The sequence below is a fragment of the Lacerta agilis genome, chromosome 6 (assembly GCF_009819535.1).
Source record: "Lacerta agilis isolate rLacAgi1 chromosome 6, rLacAgi1.pri, whole genome shotgun sequence".
NCBI lineage: Eukaryota > Metazoa > Chordata > Lepidosauria > Squamata > Lacertidae > Lacerta > Lacerta agilis.
This window is the reverse complement of record NC_046317.1, coordinates 92,913,628-92,931,768: the sequence shown is the minus strand read 5'-3', so window position 1 is coordinate 92,931,768 and position 18,141 is coordinate 92,913,628. Positions and strand designations below refer to the sequence as shown.

Below are 18,141 nucleotides of genomic sequence, written 5' to 3'. Positions count from 1 at the left end.
GGGGGAGGTGACTAGCAGGATTGTTAACAGGGACTTGGAGTATGGTCATATGGTGCCAAATTTTTGCATAGCAGTCTCCACTGGCTACCAGTCCATTTCCAGGCCCAAATTAAAATGCTGTCATTGACCCCCCGCAGACGGTCCGGGAATCAGAGTGTTTTTACATGAGTAGAATGTGTCCTTTTATTTAAAATGCATCTCTGGGTTATTTGTGGGGCCTGCCTGGTGTTTTTACATGAGTAGAATGTGTGCTTTTATTTAAAATGCATCTCTGGGTTATTTGTGGGGCATAGGAATTCGTTCATTATTATTTTTTTCAAAATATAGTCCGGCCCCCGACAAGGTCTGAGGGACAGTGGACCGGCCCCCTGCGGAAAGTTTGCTGACCCCTGCCTTAAAGGGTCATTTTCTCTGGCAACAGTGGTCTGGCATTGTGGTCCCTTCCCTGCGAATTAAGACCTTCTAAAAAAATACCCCCAGGCTTCTCAATCTTAAAACCTTTTAATGGTTTTTAATCTTCCAGGTACCCTTGATTACATTTTGATGCTGTTGTGAGTTTTGTTGTGCCAACTGGATTTTCTGCTGTATTATAATTTCTGCTGTTCTATCAGTTTTTATAGGGTGATGCTGTTGTCCATGGATCCCCAAACTAAGGCCCGGGGGCCGGATGTGGCCCAATCGCCTTCTCAATCCGGCCCACAGACGGTCCAGGAATCAGCGTCTTTTTACATGAGTAGAATGTGTCCTTTTATTTAAAATGCATCTCTGGGTTATTTGTGGGGGAAATATAGTCCGGCCCCCCATAAGGTCTGTGGGACAGTGGACCGGCCCCCTGCTGAAAAAGTTTGCTGACCCCTGTTGCCTTTACTTGTTTTAACTCAATTATTTGGTTCTGATTGCTTAAATTGCAGCACCAACATCAACAAAACAAACAAGCCATGTTATCCCAGGGGTGATGCTGGTGCTGTGACTGGAGTTTAAAACGCCTGTGCTCAGAATCATGCAGGGGGTTGGACTAGATGGCCCTCGGGATCCCATCCAACTCCACAACTTTGTGATCCAATGAAAATGGTTTGTTTTTAATTTTTGATGCTACTGTTGCTCTGATAAGAAGCAACCTCTTTCTCTGGACTAGACGTGGGGCTTTCCCTCCACGATCCCTCCAAGTGACCCTTACCTCGGAAGTAAGCGGCCGGAAGAAAACCCGCGGGGCTTGTTTCCGAGTAGACTCGATCCGACGGCGGGGCAGGAGCGCGAGGCCTGACACCCGCCCCCATCCACCCTCCAACCCGCCAACTCATGCGCGCTTTCCTCGGCAGAGACCTGCCGGGCGGGCTTACTCTCGAGTAGTAGCGCCCCCCCCCCCGGGAGCGAAATCGAAAGCGGCTGCGCCGGCAAGGGCGGAACGCGGCGGGGAGGAGCCGGGAGGCGGCAGCGGCAGCAGCCGAGGAAGGCGAGCGCGTCGGATCCGGGCGCGCAATGGGGTTGCTGAGCTTTGCGCGCGAGCCGGTACCGGAGACGCTGAGCGCCGACCTGCAGCAGCTCAACCAGCTGAGCGCCCAGGTGCAGCTGCCGGCGGAGCGGGGGGCTTGGGAGCGGGGGGGGGCTCTTTCCCGAATACTGGGGCGCTGTTCGCCCGAGACACCCTAAAAAAACCCACAAGTGGCGCGGAGAGGAGGGGCCCTCCGGCCAGTGAGGCTGGCGCTTCGCCACGGGGAAGGAAGCGGGGCGCACGAGTGCGCGCTCCACTTTTGCGCTTCGCTGCGCGTCATCCTAAAGGGCGGCACCACCCCCCCCCCCACGGCTGAGATCCTGTCGACCGGAGTCCCGGCACGCCCGGAGGCTCCGCGAAGCTGCGTGAGCAGGATCGGGGCCCCGGGCTTCCCTTTTAAAAGCCTCGCTGGTCTTGGAGAGGGTTGGAAGGGACCCCCTCCCCCCAAGGCTACAAATGCGTTTTAAGGATAAAAGCTGCCTTTCTGGACGCAGTCACTCGGGGAAGTAACCAAAAAACCAAACCACTTGCGATCAACTTTTTTTAAAAAAATAAATAAAACCCAGACTAGTTATTGGCATCCATTCTTCCAAAGAAAAGCACACGATTTTGGTTAGTTTGATATTCTGCCTTCAGAAACGGCCCCTCGCGTTTTATCCGTGTAATTTTAGTTGCCCGTGTAAAGGTAGGGCGTAGTACAGTATTTGCAGGATTATAAATGATCGGTGAAAACTGGATTAGAAGGAATAAAATTTAATTTAGCCATGTGCTACTGCAAAACTGCAGCTTGGTCAAGATACACCCCATAAGCTTCCTTTCTCTGCCGGCCTCGCCACAACCTCCACCTTACGACCATGTCTAAAATCACTTGACTCCCCATGAATATTTCATCTCCCTGTTTTTTGGAAAAACAAAAATCTACTCTCTAATCTCTTTGGTCTTCTGATCACCCTCTCTCTTTACCTAGTCTCAGATAATTCTGCAACTCTTGCCTACTCCGGGGTGTTGTTGTGGTTTTTATTCTTATATTTAATAAATTTTTGTTAATTTTTTTGTATGTTTATTTTGCATCTTGCAGTGATTGTTGTGTAGTTTTTAAAAATGTTTTGTTTTTTGGCTACTTGAATGTTGTGGTTACGTATTTCTTTTCGTGTTGTCAGCCGCCTTGAACATAGTTTAATCTGTGGAAAGGGGGCATACGAATAAAATTAGGGATGCATGTGTATGTCTTGAGACTCTTGATTCAGTTCAGGAGCGGAGGGTTGCTCCTGTGGTCGAATCCTGCTTGCAGGATTGGTTGGCCTTGAGAGAATAGGGTGCTGGGATAGATGCAGATCTAAAAACTTTGTGTTCTTATACCTCTGATCGAGCCGCAATACTGCCTTGTTTTAATTTTGTCTTCTGGTGCCGTATATTTAGTATTTCCAAGATTATAAACGATGCACAGGGACTGGATTCAGAGGAATGGTTTTTATTTAGCAGTGTGCTGCTGCAAAACTATACACAACAAAACGGCTGCATTCAGCTTCCTTTCCCTGCTGGTCTCACCCAGAACTCCTTCCCCGCATACAACCATTTCTAAATCACTTTAGTTCCTGCTCACGTTATCCCTCCCTCATTGCACAGCGAGCGTATCTGACCAAACGGCACCCAGCAAATTTTATGTGTGCCGCCTCAATAGCTGACCCTGTTCTTGTTTCTCCTTGGTTCCTGCTCCTCCACTCTGCTGGGGCCACTTAAAAAAATAATAATACCCAAAATAACTCTTTATTACTATTATTATTTTTAAAAAGGTTATACAGAATTCTGCAAAGTGCCGTGTTATCAAAGCAGAATCTGATGACAACATACGTTGCCCATATAGGTGAAGGTAAAGATATACCCCTGACCGTTAGCTCCAGTCGCGAACAACTCTGGGGTTGTGGCGCTCATCTCACTTTACTGACCAAGGGAGCCGGCGTTTGTCCACAGAGTTTTTCTGGGTCATGTGGCCAGCATGACTAAGCCGCTTTTGGCGAACCAGAGCAGCGCACGGAAACGCCATTTACCTTCCCACCGGAGCGGTACCTATTTATCTACTTGCACTTTGACGTGCTTTCGAACTGCTAGGTGGGCAGGAGCAGGGACCAAACAATGGGAGCTCACCCCGTCGCGGGGATTCGAACCACCAACCTTCTGAACCGCAAGGCATAGGCTCAGTGGTTTAGACCACAGCGCCATCCGTTGCCCATATACTGTTGAACAAATATAGACATGAAATGAAGCCAGAATAAATAAACCACAGGCATGCTGCAATAGCTCACTTGGTGGAGCATGAGGCTCTTCATCTCTGGGTCTCAGGTTCGAGCCCCATGTTGGGCGAAAGATTCCTACCTGGCAGGGGTAGATGATTCTTGTGGTCCCTTCCAACTCTGCAGTTTTATGCGGATGCGTGGAAGGTGGCGACATCATGATTAGACAAGACAAGGTTAATTAAACAACGACCCTGTTTTACCGCATTAGCCATATTTGTTTGTAGACCAAGCCGGGGGGAGGGGGGGTCCTCCTTCCTTACAAATGAAATAAAGTCAAACCAAACAGGTATGAAATCATCCTTTTTTTCTTTAGTGCCTAGGGACTCTCGGCCTACAAGTTAGTTTTTCCAGTAGGGTTATATCCCAGAGTGATACCCCTGTGGCTGCCACAGAGGTAGGGAGAGTCCTAACTTATCCTCAGCTGGCTCTTGGAGAACTCGTGAGCTTTCTGTCTCCACTCCAACCTGGTAGCACAATAAAAAGCGCAGCTGTTAGTCCTGCCTTTTTCGCATTCCAGGTATCTCCCTCAAGGTCATGCTTCTGTTGTGGGGTTATCGCCTCATCCAAGAATGCAACCGCTTTGCTGTCCTCGATGCCCTGCCTTCCGCCCCCTATGGCTGCACTGTTTCGTGATTTATTTATTTAAAAAAAATACTTGTAGGATTTCATTTTGATTATTTAGTTCCTAAAATGTACGCGCTGCTTGCAAAAAGAAAACTCTCAGAGCGGTTTTCAAAAAAGGCAAAACAATTTAATCTCATCAATAAGAAAACAATGCTAATTTAGGACTTTGGGAAAGATGAACTAACACGAAACTAAAAACAGATTAAGACTCGCATCAACTTTCTAAACATCTGGGTGGGCTTGTCTAAACAAGAATGTTTTAAGCAGGCGCCGAAAAGAGTACAGCGAAGGTTCCTGCCTGATATCAAGAGGCAGGGAGTTCCAAAGTCCCTGCCACACTAAACAGGCGAGTTCTTACAAATGTAGCACCTGTAACAGCACCGGTTCTAAGCAGCCGAGTGGCCGTACATGCAGAAAGGCGGTCATGTAGGTAAACTGTTTGCATCCAGTGCTAGTCCTGCCCAGAGTAGACCGACTGCAATTAATGAACAGTGCTAGCACTGAATCATAGAACTGAGGAGTTGGAAGGGAACCCGGGGTCATCTAGTCCAACCCCCTGCGATGCAGGAATGTCAACTCAAGCATCCATGACAGATGGCCATCTATCTGTCCATTAATTGTAGCAAGTCTACTCTGAGTAAACGTTGCTTGGCTACAACCCTTTTTTAAATAAATAAACTGCATTTAATGTGACCATGTGAGGACTCTGCCAGAGCTCTGCAGGCCTCCCAGGTGTGCAAACAGGGCTGCTGCCTCTCTCGGGGGGGGGGGGGGATTTGGAGAATGCCCAGCGCATGCAAACAGGGGGTTCCAGAGCTCCTGGGTGGAGGTTGATACCTTTTAATTGGGCCAGCTCTCCTTATTTGCAAACTTGCAAAATAAAGATAAATTGGACTCCTGGGTGTCACATTTTCCACAGAGCTAGCTTGCTCCTAAGGCTGTAACATTTTAAGTCAGTTGATTTAATTGATGCATTAAACCCTTTCCAGCTTAAAGGTCCAAATTGGGCGACCGTTTTTAAAACGGCGAATTGTGCTTCATGTGAGCCCTTGAAAATCCACGGGTGTTTCTGGCACGGGTTGCAGAAGAAGCCCACCATTCAGGAACGAGACCCCCTTCTAAGATGGTGCCCCCAACTTGGTGCCCTCCAGATGTTTCAGTCTACAACTCCCATCAGCCACATCTGGAGGGCACCAAGTTGGAGAACCCTGGCTACAGAAACACATGGACACGCACACAAAACCCCAGGCCCATGGAGAAGCCTGGCCAAACATAAACATACAGTCGTACCCTGGATCCCAAACATCCTGGAGCTCGGACGTCTTGGCTCCCAAACGCCGCAACCCCGGTTTGCGAATGTTCTTTTGGAACCCGAATGTCCGACGGGGCTTCCGTGGCTTCCGATTGCCTGGGGGACTTCCTGCAGCCAATCAGAAGCCACAATTTGGTTTTGGAAGTCGATCGGACTTCTGGAACGGATTCCGTTCCGCTTGCCCTGGACGTTGGAGGGTTAAGCCAGCTTTGGGGAGTGGGGGGGGGGCTCACCACCCTGGACCTCAGATAAGCTGTGCACCGGCCTCTGTTGATATGCACATATATGCAGAACTAATTAAGCAATTAAAACTCATAACTGTTATTCCAGGTGGGTAAGATTTATTTAATCTTCACAAGGTGGCTGTTATTAAAGCAATCTTAGTTGAATTGGTTACAGGTAGGTAGCCCCGTTGGTCTGCCATAGTCGAAACAAAATAAAAAATTCCTTCCAGCAGCACCTTAGAGACCAACTAAGTTTGTTCTTGGTATGAGCTTTCGTGGGCATGCACACTTCTTAGTTGAATTGGATTACTGAGTAATTGAGTTCCAAGTCTTAAAGGGGAAGTGTTCTGGCAAGGGAATCGGGACCTTCGTGTTGTGGGGCAGGGAGTGTCCCTGTTCCCAGGTCCATCCACCTTGATGGCTCCAAACCACTGCCTTCACACACCCAGACTGAACCACCAAGTCCCTTTTAAAAACTATATATACAGGGGGAAGTTTTGAGGATTGCTGCTCTTTAAAAAAAAGGAACAATCTGCATTACACACGGGGAAGAGCAGGAGAGGTGGGCCCAATCCCCGGCAGGTCTTGTGTTGCTGACACCTTCGTTTTGTCTCTCTCCAGCAATTCTCCACTCTCGTGGAAGTGGTTTTCCGATTTCTGCAGGAACCGAAAGAGGTAAGCCGTCCACAGAGAAGTAGGCAAGATAGCATCCGAGGGGGTTAGCTGAGGCTATTTTTGCTATAGTTTTACTCAAGGTGAGCATCTGAGGAGGAGGAGGAACTTTTAAGCGAATTACAGTAGCATCTTTGCATGAGATAAAACGAAAGGCCAGGCACCCTGTCACAAGTCTGCAAGTTCTTTGCAATTCTTTGTAAAGTGTAGATTGCTGTTCTCATTTTTAAACAATAATAATAATAATAGCAGTGTCATGAAAGTGATTATTATCTCAATCTGAAGGACAAGACGGGGTGCCTATTCTGTAAGGGCGCATTCCAAGCAATAGCAGAGCATGACATATCAGCAGAGGAGCATGTGTATGTTTAAACATGAGATCCTGTAAATAATAATTATTTTTATTATTATTTATACCCTGCCCATCTGGCTGGGTTTCCCCAGCCACTCTGGGCAGCTCCCAGCAGAATATTAAAAACACGCTAAAACATCAAACACTAACAACTTCCAGATTTTTTAAGGCTGCCTTCAGATGTCTTCTAAAAGTCAGATAGCTGTTTATTTCCTTGACATCTGATGGGAGGGCGTTCCACAGGGCGGGCGCCACCACCGAGAAGGCCCTCTCCCTAAACAAATGCAGTCAGCTTCATTAATAATAATAATAATAATAATAATAATAATAATAATAATACTGCCCTTCATCTGAGGATCACAGGGCTGTTTACAATATAAAAACTTGCCCCCTTCGCTGACCTATAGCAAACACAATTTTCTTTCGCCAACCCATTCTCATCCCTGCCTTTGGGGCACGGGGGTGGGGGGGGTTGCAGAAAAATTTATTGGACTGTTTGAAAAGAAAGAAAGAAATACTGTGAGTCTGACTGTTTCATCCTCACCAGATCTTCTCCAAAGTTAGCCATACCGAACTCTGTGGGGCTTCCTCCCAGGCAAGGGAGAAACAGGTTCTAAAGTCAAGACTATTAAAATGAGGCCTTCCTTAATTTACAACTTGCGCCAGGATCTCGCCCCTTCTTTGTGCCTCTTCCTTTAATGACTGCTCAGCTTTCCCTACCGAAACGCGTCATAAATTCTGCCCAAACTTGGGCAGACGACTTGGAAACCACCAAACGTCTGACTAAAATTATGCCCCGCTTTCTCTTGCTATAAAAGGAGGGGGGGGAGGCTTCTGTCTCTAAACAGGGACGGAGATATCGGCTAAAATAAAAAATAACAAAGGTACAGTCTCAAGGCAGTTGTCAGATAGCAGCGGAATATGTCATTCATCACAACTCGGGATCCCCAGTTTGTTTCTTAAATCCACTTTTCACCCCGCTGTTTACAAGTTGGGAACTTTTCCTTGAACATCTGATTCTCAGTTCCGTCAGAGACTTAAGGCAGGCACCCTTAAACTTCGCCCTCCAGTTGTTTTGGAACTACAATTCCCATCATCCCTGACCACTGGTCCTGTTAGCTAGGGATGGTGGGAGTTGTAGGCCAAGAAACATCTGGAGGGCCGAGTTTGGGGGTGCCTGGACTAAGGTAACTTCTAAGCTCTGAACAGAAAGTACTTAAAGGCACAAATACAGGATGGGTGACACCAGGCTTGAGAGCAGTACATGTGAAAAGGATCTAGGAGTCTTGTTAGACCATAAACTTGACATGAGTCAACAGTGTGATGCAGCAGCTAAAAAAGCCAATGCAATTCTGGGCTGCATCAATAGGAGTATAGCATCTAGATCAAGGGAAGTAATAGTACCACTGTATTCCGCTAGTCTGGTCACACCTCACCTGGAATACAGTGTCCAGTTCTGGGCACCACAGTTCAAGAAGGATACTGACAAGCTGGAACGTGTCCAGAGGAGGGCAACCAAAATGGTCAAAGGCCTGGAAACGATGCCTTATGAGGAACGGCTTAGGGAGCTGGGTATGTTTAGCCTGGAGAAGAGAAGGTTAAGGGGTGATCTGATAGCCATGTTCAAATATATAAAATAGAGGAGGGAGAAAGGTTGTTTTCTGCTGCTCCAGAGAAGCAGACACGGGGCAGTGGATTCAAACTACAAGAAAGAAGATTCCACCTAAACATTAGGAAGAACTTCCGGACATTGAGAGCTGTTCGGCAGTGGAATTTGCTGCCAAGGAGTGTGGTGGAGTCTCCTTCTTTGGAGGTCTTTAAGCGGAGGCTTGACAGCCATCTGTCAGGAATGCTTTGATGGTGTTTCCTGCTTGGCAGGGGGTTGGACTGGATGGCCCTTGGGGTCTCTTCCAACTCTAGGATTCTATGATTCTAAAATCAGAATATAGCCAAAGGTACACATGAATAAAAGCAATAAGGTATTTCATTCCCAATTAAATAAGAATTCTTTGTGGCGCCAGCACAAGCTCAAATGAGTCACAGAGGCAATTCTTTCTTTTTCATGGTTTTAATGATGTGCGGATCATCTCCTTCTGCACAGTGTCCCAGAACTCAGAAATCAAGTTCAAAGGGGAGCTTGATTAACAGTGTAGGTGCAGTTCTGTTTTTCAGCCTTAGTATACAACCCGGGGCAAAGTTCCCTCCTGGCATAGCTCAGACGGCAGAGCATGAAACTCTTTAATCTCAGGGTCATGAGTTCGAGCCCCATGTTGTGCAAAAGCTTCCTGCATTGCAGGGGGTTGGACTAAATGACCCCTGGTGGTCCCTTCCAACTCTACAGTTCTGTGATTCAAAGTCCCTGTGAACTCAGTGGAACTGACTTTGGAGTTAGGCAGGCATAGGGCTGCACCAGAAACTAGCATCCGTGTGCAGCTTGGTGTGGATCGCTCTCCCTGCTCTTCTCCTCTTACAGGTCGAAAGGTTCCTAGCTCAGCTCTCTGAATTTGCCACCAGCAATAAACTCAGCCCGGGCCCTTTGAAGAACATCGTTAAAAGCCTCCTGTTGGTGCCAAATGGTGAGTGGGGGGCTTGGGGGTCCCTGGCGGTGTGTGGATGCCTGCCATTGACCAGGGGAATCGAGAGAGGTGCTTCTCCCCTCTTTCGTGATGGGACCCCTCACAAGGGGGGGGGGCAGCTGCTCAGTGAAGTTAGGAACATAAGGAGAGGCGGGGTGCAGGATCAGGCCAAAAGCCCATGGATTCCTGCATCCTGTTCTCATGGCTGCCAGCCAGATACCCACAGGGAGACCCCAACCTAAGCACAATAGCAGCTCTCCCCACTTTCGATTCGCAGCTAGGACAGAGGCATCAAGACTGTGTAGCCACTGATGGCCTTGTCCCCGTGGATTTGTCTATCCTCCTTTTTACAGCCATCCGCATTGGTGACCATCCCTGCATCTTGTGGCAGTGAGTTCCAAAGTTAAAACCGTGTGCCGCGTGGGAAAAGTATCTCCTTTTGTCCGTCCGGAATATTCCAACGCTCCGTTCTGGCGACTGTAACCCTGGTTTTAAGGAGCTCATATACCTGAGTTTCTAACGCTGCTTGGGTGTCTTTCTCCCGCTCTTAACTCCATACAGTAGCGATGTTGTCTAACCAGACTTCTCTCTCTTTCTCCCCTGTCTGTCTCTTTTATGCATTGTTTATCTCAGGTGCCCTAAAGAGGAGTCTTTCGGCAGAGCAGGTTAGAGCAGATCTTATCACCCTAGGTAGGTCTCTCTGAAATGCCCCCCAGCGATTCTTGAAGGTGGACGGTGGCTGCCGGCCTCCCGTTTAACCGTGTTGAATTTCTCCCGCAGGGCTGAGCGAGGAGAAGGCCAGCTATTTCGAAGAGCAGGTACTGTGAGCATTCCTTTCGCTACTGAAATTTTAATTCCGGGGGGGGGGGGGGGGAGGTGCGTTTCTTCTGGGCTGCCTGTCCCCTGAACTGAGCTGTTGCCTTGTAACCAGATACAATCTGCCAGGCCGCTTCATTTGCCAGCTTTAACCGGCAGATCTTTTGTAGGAAGGCTTTTAAAGATGATTCAGGGGGTGATTATCATCATCTTCATCATCATCATCACCACTCTGGGCGGCTCTCAGCAAAATATTAAAACCACGGTACAACACCAACCATGTCATTTTTAAAAAGAATTTAAAATAAGCCTTTATTAAATTTGTGTTGTTGTTTTTTTTTAAAAAAGGGATTTCAAACATAAAACAAAACATTAAATCTTACATCACACAAATAATAACAGACATAAATTTACAATAGTCTCTTTCAAATTATACATCAAATTTAAAATATGACTTCACATTGCTTCTACAACGGTTTTCTTAGTATAATACTCATTTCATTACTCTAACTAATAATTTGATTACTCTCATTCTTACAAACAAACAAAAAATTATATAGTTTAAATCTCCCACGTGCATAACTTAATCCAAGCAAATCATTAGTTCCGTTTTCAAACCTTCTTTTCTTAAATATTCCTCCACATATTTCCATTCTGCTTTTGTTTTCTGTTTTTGTATATCTCTTATTGCCGCTGTCATCCTTGCTAAATTCATATATTCTATTAGCTTAATTTGCCATTCTTGGACTGTTGGTATTTTTTCTCCTTTCCAGGTTTTAGCTATAAGTATCCTAGCTGCAGCACACGTGTACAAAAGGATGCTTTTTCTGTCTTCAGGAATATTCTTGGGGGTCATACTTAATAAAAATAATTCAGGTTTTTTCCCAAATGTGATTTTCCAACATTTTTTCAAATTTTCATATATAATATCCCAAAATTCATAAATCTTTGGGCATTTCCACCAACAGTGGAAATACATACCTATTTCATTGAAATGAAATGAAATGAAGCATCATTCATTTCAGACTTCCCTGAGCAGGGCTGCCTTCAGATGTCTGGCTTCAGGTGTCTTCTAAAGGTCAAGTGGTTGTTTATCTGGACTGAGGAACATGTTGTTGTTGTTATTGTTCAGTCGTTCAGTCGTGTCCGACTCTTCGTGACCCCATGGACCAGAACACGCCAGGCACCCCTATCCTCCACTGCCTCCCGCAGTTTGGTCAGACTCATGTTGGTAGCTTCGAGAACTCTGTCCAACCATCTCAATCTCTGTCTTCCCCTTCTCCTTGTGCCCTCCATCTTTCCCAACATCAGGGTCTTTTCCAGGGAGTCTTCTCTTCTCATGAGGTGGCCAAAGTACTGGAGCCTCAGCTTCAGGATCTGTCCTTCCAGTGAGCACTCAGGCCTGATTTCTTTAAGGATGGATAGGTTTGATCTTCTTGCAGTCCATGGGACTCTCAAGAGTCTCCTCCAGCACCATAATTCAGAAGCATCAATTCTTCAGCAATCAGTCTTCTTTATGGTCCAGCTCTCACTTCCATACATCACTACTGGGAAATCCATGTATGGAACATGTTATTACTGTTGATTTATTAGGGCACAGTCTCTCCCAGGCATTCTCCTGCGTGAGTCCCCTTGAACTGAACAGGAGATCTGTTTATTGAGCCCCAGTGATGTCCTGGGTGCTGTATCAAACCAAGAAGGGTATGCAACCATCTCCCATTGCAGGACAGAGATGGGGTTGACCCCCTTTGAGCAGGAGGAAAGGGAGCGGGCTTGGCAGGGGTGGAGATAAGCAATAGATCACCACCTCAGCCTTAAAGGCTAGAATCGTAGAGTTGGAAGGGACCCCAAGGGTCATCTAGTCCAGCCCCCTACAATGCAAGAAACTCAGCTAAAGCATCCATGACAGGTGGGCATCCAACCTCTGCTTTGAAACCTCCAAGGAAGGAGAGTCCACCCCCTCCCGAGGGAGACACTGTTCCACCGTCGAACGGCTCTTCCCATCAGAAAGTTCTTCCTGATGTTTAGTTGGAATCTCTTTTCTTATAACCAGAAGCCATGGGTTCGAGTCCTACCCTCCAAAGAGTCCTACCCTTAAGATATTTATATCTTGTTCTCTAACACAAACAACTGGCATTCTTTGGATCACGTATTGCCAGTGCTGGATTTATGTATAAGCTAAACCAGCTATAGCTCAGGGCCCCACTCTCTTGGGGGCCCCCAAAAAACTTAAAGAGGGGGGGACTGGATGTACATTTCCAAAATATAAGATAAAAAACCAATAAAACAAAACCTACATACAGCAACAATGTTTTGTGTTGTGGAGGCTCCTTTGGTGTGAGAAATGGGCCCCGCCTGCTAGCCTGCTCCCTAAAATATCACTGGTTTGCTCATTTCTATATACAGTGGTACCTTGGTTCTCAAACTTAATTGTTCCAAAACCAAAACGTTCCAAAACCAAGGCGCGCTTTCCCGTAGAAAGTAATGCAAAACGAAATAAATCCATTCCAGACTTTTGAAAACAACCCCTAAGACAGCGATTTAATTTCACTATTAATATACTTCTTCTTAAATGTATTTCAGTTCAACGTTTACTTTGATTAAATACATATTTTGTTATGTGCAAATGGCTTTCGATACCTGTTCGATCCATAAATTGTTGTTGCTGTTCAGTCGTTCAGTCGTGTCCGACTCTTCGTGACCCCATGGACCAGAGCACGCCAGGCACGCCTATCCTTCACTGCCTCCCGCAGTTTGGCCAAACTCATGTTAGTAGCTTCGAGAACACTGTCCAACCATCTCGTCCTCGGTCGTCCCCTTCTCCTTGTGCCCTCCATCTTTCCCAACATCAGGGTCTTTTCTAGGGAGTCTTCTCTTCTCATGAGGTGACCAAAGTACTGGAGCCTCAACTTCAGGATCTGTCCTTCTAGTGAGCACTCAGGGCTGATTTCTTTGAGAATGGATAGGTTTGATCTTCTTGCAGTCCATGGGACTCTCAAGAGTCTCCTCCAGCACCATAATTCAAAAGCATCAATTCTTCGGCGATCAGCCTTCTTGATGGTCCAGCTCTCACTTCCGTACATTACTACTGGGAAAACCATAGCTTTAACTATACGGACCTTTGTCGGCAAGGTGATGTCTCTGCTTTTTAAGATGCTGTCTAGGTTTGTCATTGCTTTTCTCCCAAGAAGCAGGCGTCTTCTAATTTCGTGACTGCTGTCTCCATCTGCGGTGATCATGGAACCCAAGAAAGTAAAATCTCTCACTGCCTCTGTTTCTTCCCCTTCTATTTGCCAGTAAGTGATGGGACCAGTGGCCATGATCTTAGTTTTTTTGATGTTGAGCTTCAGATCATATTTTGCGCTCTCTTCTTTCACCCTCATTAAAAGGTTCCATAAATTACCATATAGCATATATTCAACACAAAAAAACACCGGCCATTTGTTGTTGACAAAGGACAGCTGGACATTACCTTCAGGAGCTGAGGGCCACATCAAACCTAAATCCAGCCCTGCGTATTGCATGTGAAACTCTGGGAGCCAGTCTTCCGTGGAGGTGGGCTTTGGTGGAATGGGCACGCCGGACACACATGCCAGGTTTTGCTTCATTTTGCTTTCTGCAATCTTTCCAGTGGAAGGAGAAATCGCCAACCCTCTCGCGCCTTGCTGTGGGCCAGACCCTGATGGTTAACCAGCTCGTAGACATGGAGTGGAAATTTGGAGGTGAGCGGCTCTGTGGGCTGGGGGAGACCTGTGGGGGGAGTCATAGAATCACAGAGTCGGAAGGGACCCCAAGAGTCATCTAGTCCAACCCCCTGTAGCGCCAGGTGCCTCCACCCCACGGAAGCTCCGCCTTTCAGCTTCCCCTGGGCACCCCACATTGCTTTTCTTTGTTCTCTCCGGCAGTTACAGCAGGAAGCAGCGAACTGGAGAAAGCTGGAAGCATCTTCATGCAGGTGGGTCTCCTGCAACACACGAGGAGATGCTGTTTTTGGAAGACCCCTCAGGTAGAGCCAGGGGCAAAAATAGGGTGATGGCACAGGCGTTAAGAAAGGCCACCCTGTATCCCGCAGACACTCGTGGGACAAGGGTGGCGCTGTGGTTTAAACCACTGAGCCTAGGGCTTGCCGATCAGAAGGTTGGTGGTTTGAATCCCCGTGACGGGGTGAGCTCCCGTTTCTCGGTCCCAGCTCCTGCCCACCTAGCAGTTCGAAAGCACATCAAAGTGCAAGTAGATAAATAGGTACCGCTCCGGCAGGAAGGTAAATGGCGTTTCCGTGTGCTGCTCTGGTTCTCTTTGTCATGCTGGCCACATGATCCGGAAGCTGTCTGCGGGCAAACACCGGCTCCCTTGGCCTATAGAGCGAGATGAGCGCCGCAACCCCAGAGTCGTCCACGACTGGACCTAATGGTCAGGGTTCCCTTTACCTTCACTGTCCCGCAGACACTCGTGCCTGAAGAATTCAGTGTCGCGGGAAACTGCTTTTATTTTAGTTTCCGAAAACCAAGTTTCTAGTCCTTATGGCAGCATAGAGAGGCTTGAAAGTGTTTGGGCAATGCGGTTTGGGGTGGTAGGCAGAGGGCATCCAAGTGGCACAGGACTTGAGCATCCTTGGTCCTCCCCCTGACTATCAGAAGCTGCAAAATAGTGAGTTGGTGCAACAGATTTGCCTTGGAGATGTGCCTTGTACAGGTGGCAGAACTGTAGCCCTCCAGCTATTTTGGGCTAAAGTTCCCATCAGCCCCAGCCAACATGGGACTCGGTTCCCATTTTGGGTAGGGTGGTAGGTGCAGATTTCTTCCCCTTCGCAAGTCTCCCATCTTTTGCTGTGGGTCACAGCCCAGAGTGGCTTGCCTCTGTCCCCCTGTCCAGAAGCACCCATGCAACCCCCCCCCCAAATTCCTGACTCCTCAGCTGCTCCATCTACCGCCATGTAAAAACGTTAACAGTGGAAGAATCTCAGGGTTTTCCATTTGCAGAAAAAAAGCACAGCGTTTTTCCTTTTTTCGCCTCCTTGCTCTGATGCAACTTCCTTTCTCCTTCTTTAAAAAAAAACACAAACCTGATTTTTATTTCCAGCTGAAATTGGTGGTTAAGAAAGGAAACAAAGTGGAGCCTCTGTACATGGGTGAGTGAGCCATTATTTTGTCCTGGGGGGCGCATTCTACAAATAGAGGGAGACAGTTGAAGCCCCAGGAAGGCTGAAATTGCACCCCCTGTAAAAGACAATGCAAGGGCACGTATTTTGGGATGGGGGCGGGGCGGGGGGAGCTGCTGCTTTCAACTAACTCTAAGGTCGGAGTTTTGTCCCTTGACTTGAGTGCATTCAGTGGTATCCAATTTAATAGTATTATTATTATTATTATTATTATTATTATTAAAATAGCTTTATTTAATTTCAGACTTATAAAATACAACCATATCAAATCAACCAATAGAAACAAATAAACAAACAAACAAACAAAAACCCCAAAAGCATATAATCTAGACATAATAATCCACAAAAATTATATTTGAAAAAACAAAACACACAGAAAAAGCAAAGAATTATAAATAATTATAATAATTATAAATAACATAATAATAATTATAAATAACAATTAAAAACTGACTTCCAATTGTCTGTATATCGCTTCCCTTAATAATGAAACAAAACTTGCTATACCTTATACAACGATTGAAAAATATATAACTAAATAAATAGCTCACATTTTAATATAAATCTCCCCACATATATCTCAATCTAAGCTATTATTATTATTATTATTATTATTATTATTATTATTATTTGTATCCCTCCTTTTCCCCAGACTGGGACTCAGGGCAGCTTGCACAAATTAAAACAACACAGATAAAATGCAAAAAGCTTAAAAAGGTAGCAATGATAATGGTGTAAAGCATTATTATTATTATTATTATTATATTACATTTTGGGAGCTGCAGCTGTAAAAAGAAAACTGCTCAGCTACTCAACCTCCAGTAGAGATCTCGGGGGGGGGGGGCACACATATCATTTTGCCTCTTACTCGCCTTTTCTCTGAACTTACTAAAAGTCCCAAATGCTGCAGCCCAGCCAGATGGGCGGGGTATCAATATTAAAATCACCGTTGTTATTACGAATCTTTCTTCTGTCCCCTTGATACTGTTGTAAGAATTTATGACAGTTACAGAATTTTTATAACAATACTTTTGGTTGCCCTTTTCCGAGCAACGGTTAACTTGCTACAGGGAAAATACAAGTGCTTTTCTTGTTTTGCGAGTCCTGAATCATTTCTGTTTCTTTCTTTCTCCCCTCTCTCTCTCCCTGCCCGCGGAACCAGAGCTGACGCTGCCTCAGTTTTACAGCTTCCTTCACGAGATGGAGAGGATGAAAACCAGCCTGGAATGCCTCAGCTGAGTTTCCGGAGGGGCATCGGCCGCGGCCTGCTTTAAACCAGACAGGGGAAGCTGAACGTCAACCACCCATGGCCCCTGGATCAGATCCCCCAACCGCCATTTTCCCCATTGAGAAGTTTGGGGTCAAAGAAGCACCCCACTTTTAAAGTCTGGCTCCCTTGGGGGCCCTAAGAGCCATTAAGGGACAGCAGAGGGTGGGAAGTGTTTTGTAAAACCTGCAAAAGTCTGGTGTTTTTTTCTCTCTCTCTGGCTGCATAAAAGGCTTGTTTGGGGAGAGCAGTGTGCTGCAGATAACGGTGCTTGGAAGGGGATTGAGGAAGCAGAAATAAAATGGGCATGGGGATGACTTTTCGCTCTCTTTTGAGAGGAAGAGGTGGCAGCTGTAAAATCTCCTTTAAAATCTATTTTTTAAAAGTGTAATATAGAACATAGGTTTGCGCAAACCACTGAGGAAGACGGTAACACAATAAAATTCAAAACAGTAGCAGTTAATTGCACAGTTATTTGAAAACCATCCTTGGAGGTTTTTAAACTGAGTTTGGGTGGCCTGGATGCTTTAGCTGAGATTCCTGCACTTCAGGGGGGTGCGACTAGATGACTCTCGGGGTCCCTTCCAACTCTCAATGATTCTAAAACCCAGTTTGGTTTAATTAACTTGACAAAACTGATGAACCGGGTTTCGAAGTCTGATAGTCATCTACACCTCCAGAACCACCACCTCCTTGCCTCTTGGTGCCCCCCCAGGCAATCCACGCCCCCCAGGGGGTGCCCATTTCGGAACCACCTGCCCTGAACGGAAGTACGAATTCCCCATTCGCTATAGCCTTGCCCAATGGGATGCGGGTGGCGCTGTGGTCTCAACCACTGAGCCTCCTGGGCTTGCCGATCGGAAGGTCAGCGGTTCGAATCCCTGCGAAGGGGTGAGCTCCCGTTGCTCTGTCCCAGCTCCTAACAACCTAGCAGTTCGGAAGCACGTCAAAGTGCAAGTAGATAAATGGGCACCGCTGTGGCGGGAAGGTAAACGGCGTTTCCATGCGCTCTGGTTTCTGTCACGGCGTTCCGTTGCTCCAGAAGCGGTTTAGTCATGCTGGCCACATGACCTGGAAAGCTGTCTGTGGGCAAACACCGGCTCCCTCGGCCTGAAAGCGAGATGAGTGCCGCAACCCCGTAGTCACCTTTGACTGGACTTAACCGTCCAGGGATCCTTTGTTATTGTTGTTCAGTCGTGTCCGACTCTTCGTGACCCCATGGACCAGAGCACGCCAGGCACGCCTATCCTTCACTGCCTCTCGCAGTTTGGCCAAACTCATGCCAGTCGCTTCGAGAACACTGTCCAACCATCTCATCCTCTGTCGCCCCCTTCTCCTTGTGCCCTCCATCTTC

The 18,141-nt window shown here is 46.8% G+C and overlaps 1 protein-coding gene across 2 annotated transcripts; it reads left to right on the top strand.

The window, feature by feature from the left end:
• The first annotated feature begins 1,414 nt into the window (after positions 1-1,414).
• COMMD7 (COMM domain containing 7) lies at positions 1,415-17,162 on the top strand. 2 transcript variants are annotated; one of them, XM_033153886.1, is made up of 9 exons: positions 1,416-1,563; positions 6,568-6,621; positions 9,444-9,546; positions 10,180-10,236; positions 10,327-10,364; positions 13,994-14,084; positions 14,268-14,317; positions 15,442-15,490; positions 16,683-17,162. In XM_033153886.1, the coding sequence occupies exons 1-9, from the start codon at positions 1,480-1,482 to the stop codon at positions 16,757-16,759; spliced, it is 603 nt and encodes a 200-aa protein (XP_033009777.1). In that variant the 5' UTR covers positions 1,416-1,479; the 3' UTR covers positions 16,760-17,162. The 2 variants fall into 2 exon arrangements, with proteins under 2 accessions (XP_033009778.1, XP_033009777.1); XM_033153887.1 differs by lacking the exon at positions 10,180-10,236 and having other exon boundaries at positions 1,415-1,563.
• The last annotated feature ends 979 nt before the right edge of the window (positions 17,163-18,141 follow it).

What these genes read in the sequence shown, in the direction of transcription:
- COMMD7 (XM_033153886.1), top strand. Translation starts at nt 1,480, where the DNA reads ATGGGGTTGCTGAGCTTTGCGCGCGAGCCGGTACCGGAGACGCTGAGC. An exon ending in CCTCCTGTTGGTGCCAAATG is followed by an intron (nt 9,547 to 10,179) that starts GTGAGTGGGGGG and finishes TGTTTATCTCAG; the next exon opens with GTGCCCTAAAGAGGAGTCTT. An exon ending in AGTGGAGCCTCTGTACATGG is followed by an intron (nt 15,491 to 16,682) that starts GTGAGTGAGCCA and finishes CCGCGGAACCAG; the next exon opens with AGCTGACGCTGCCTCAGTTT.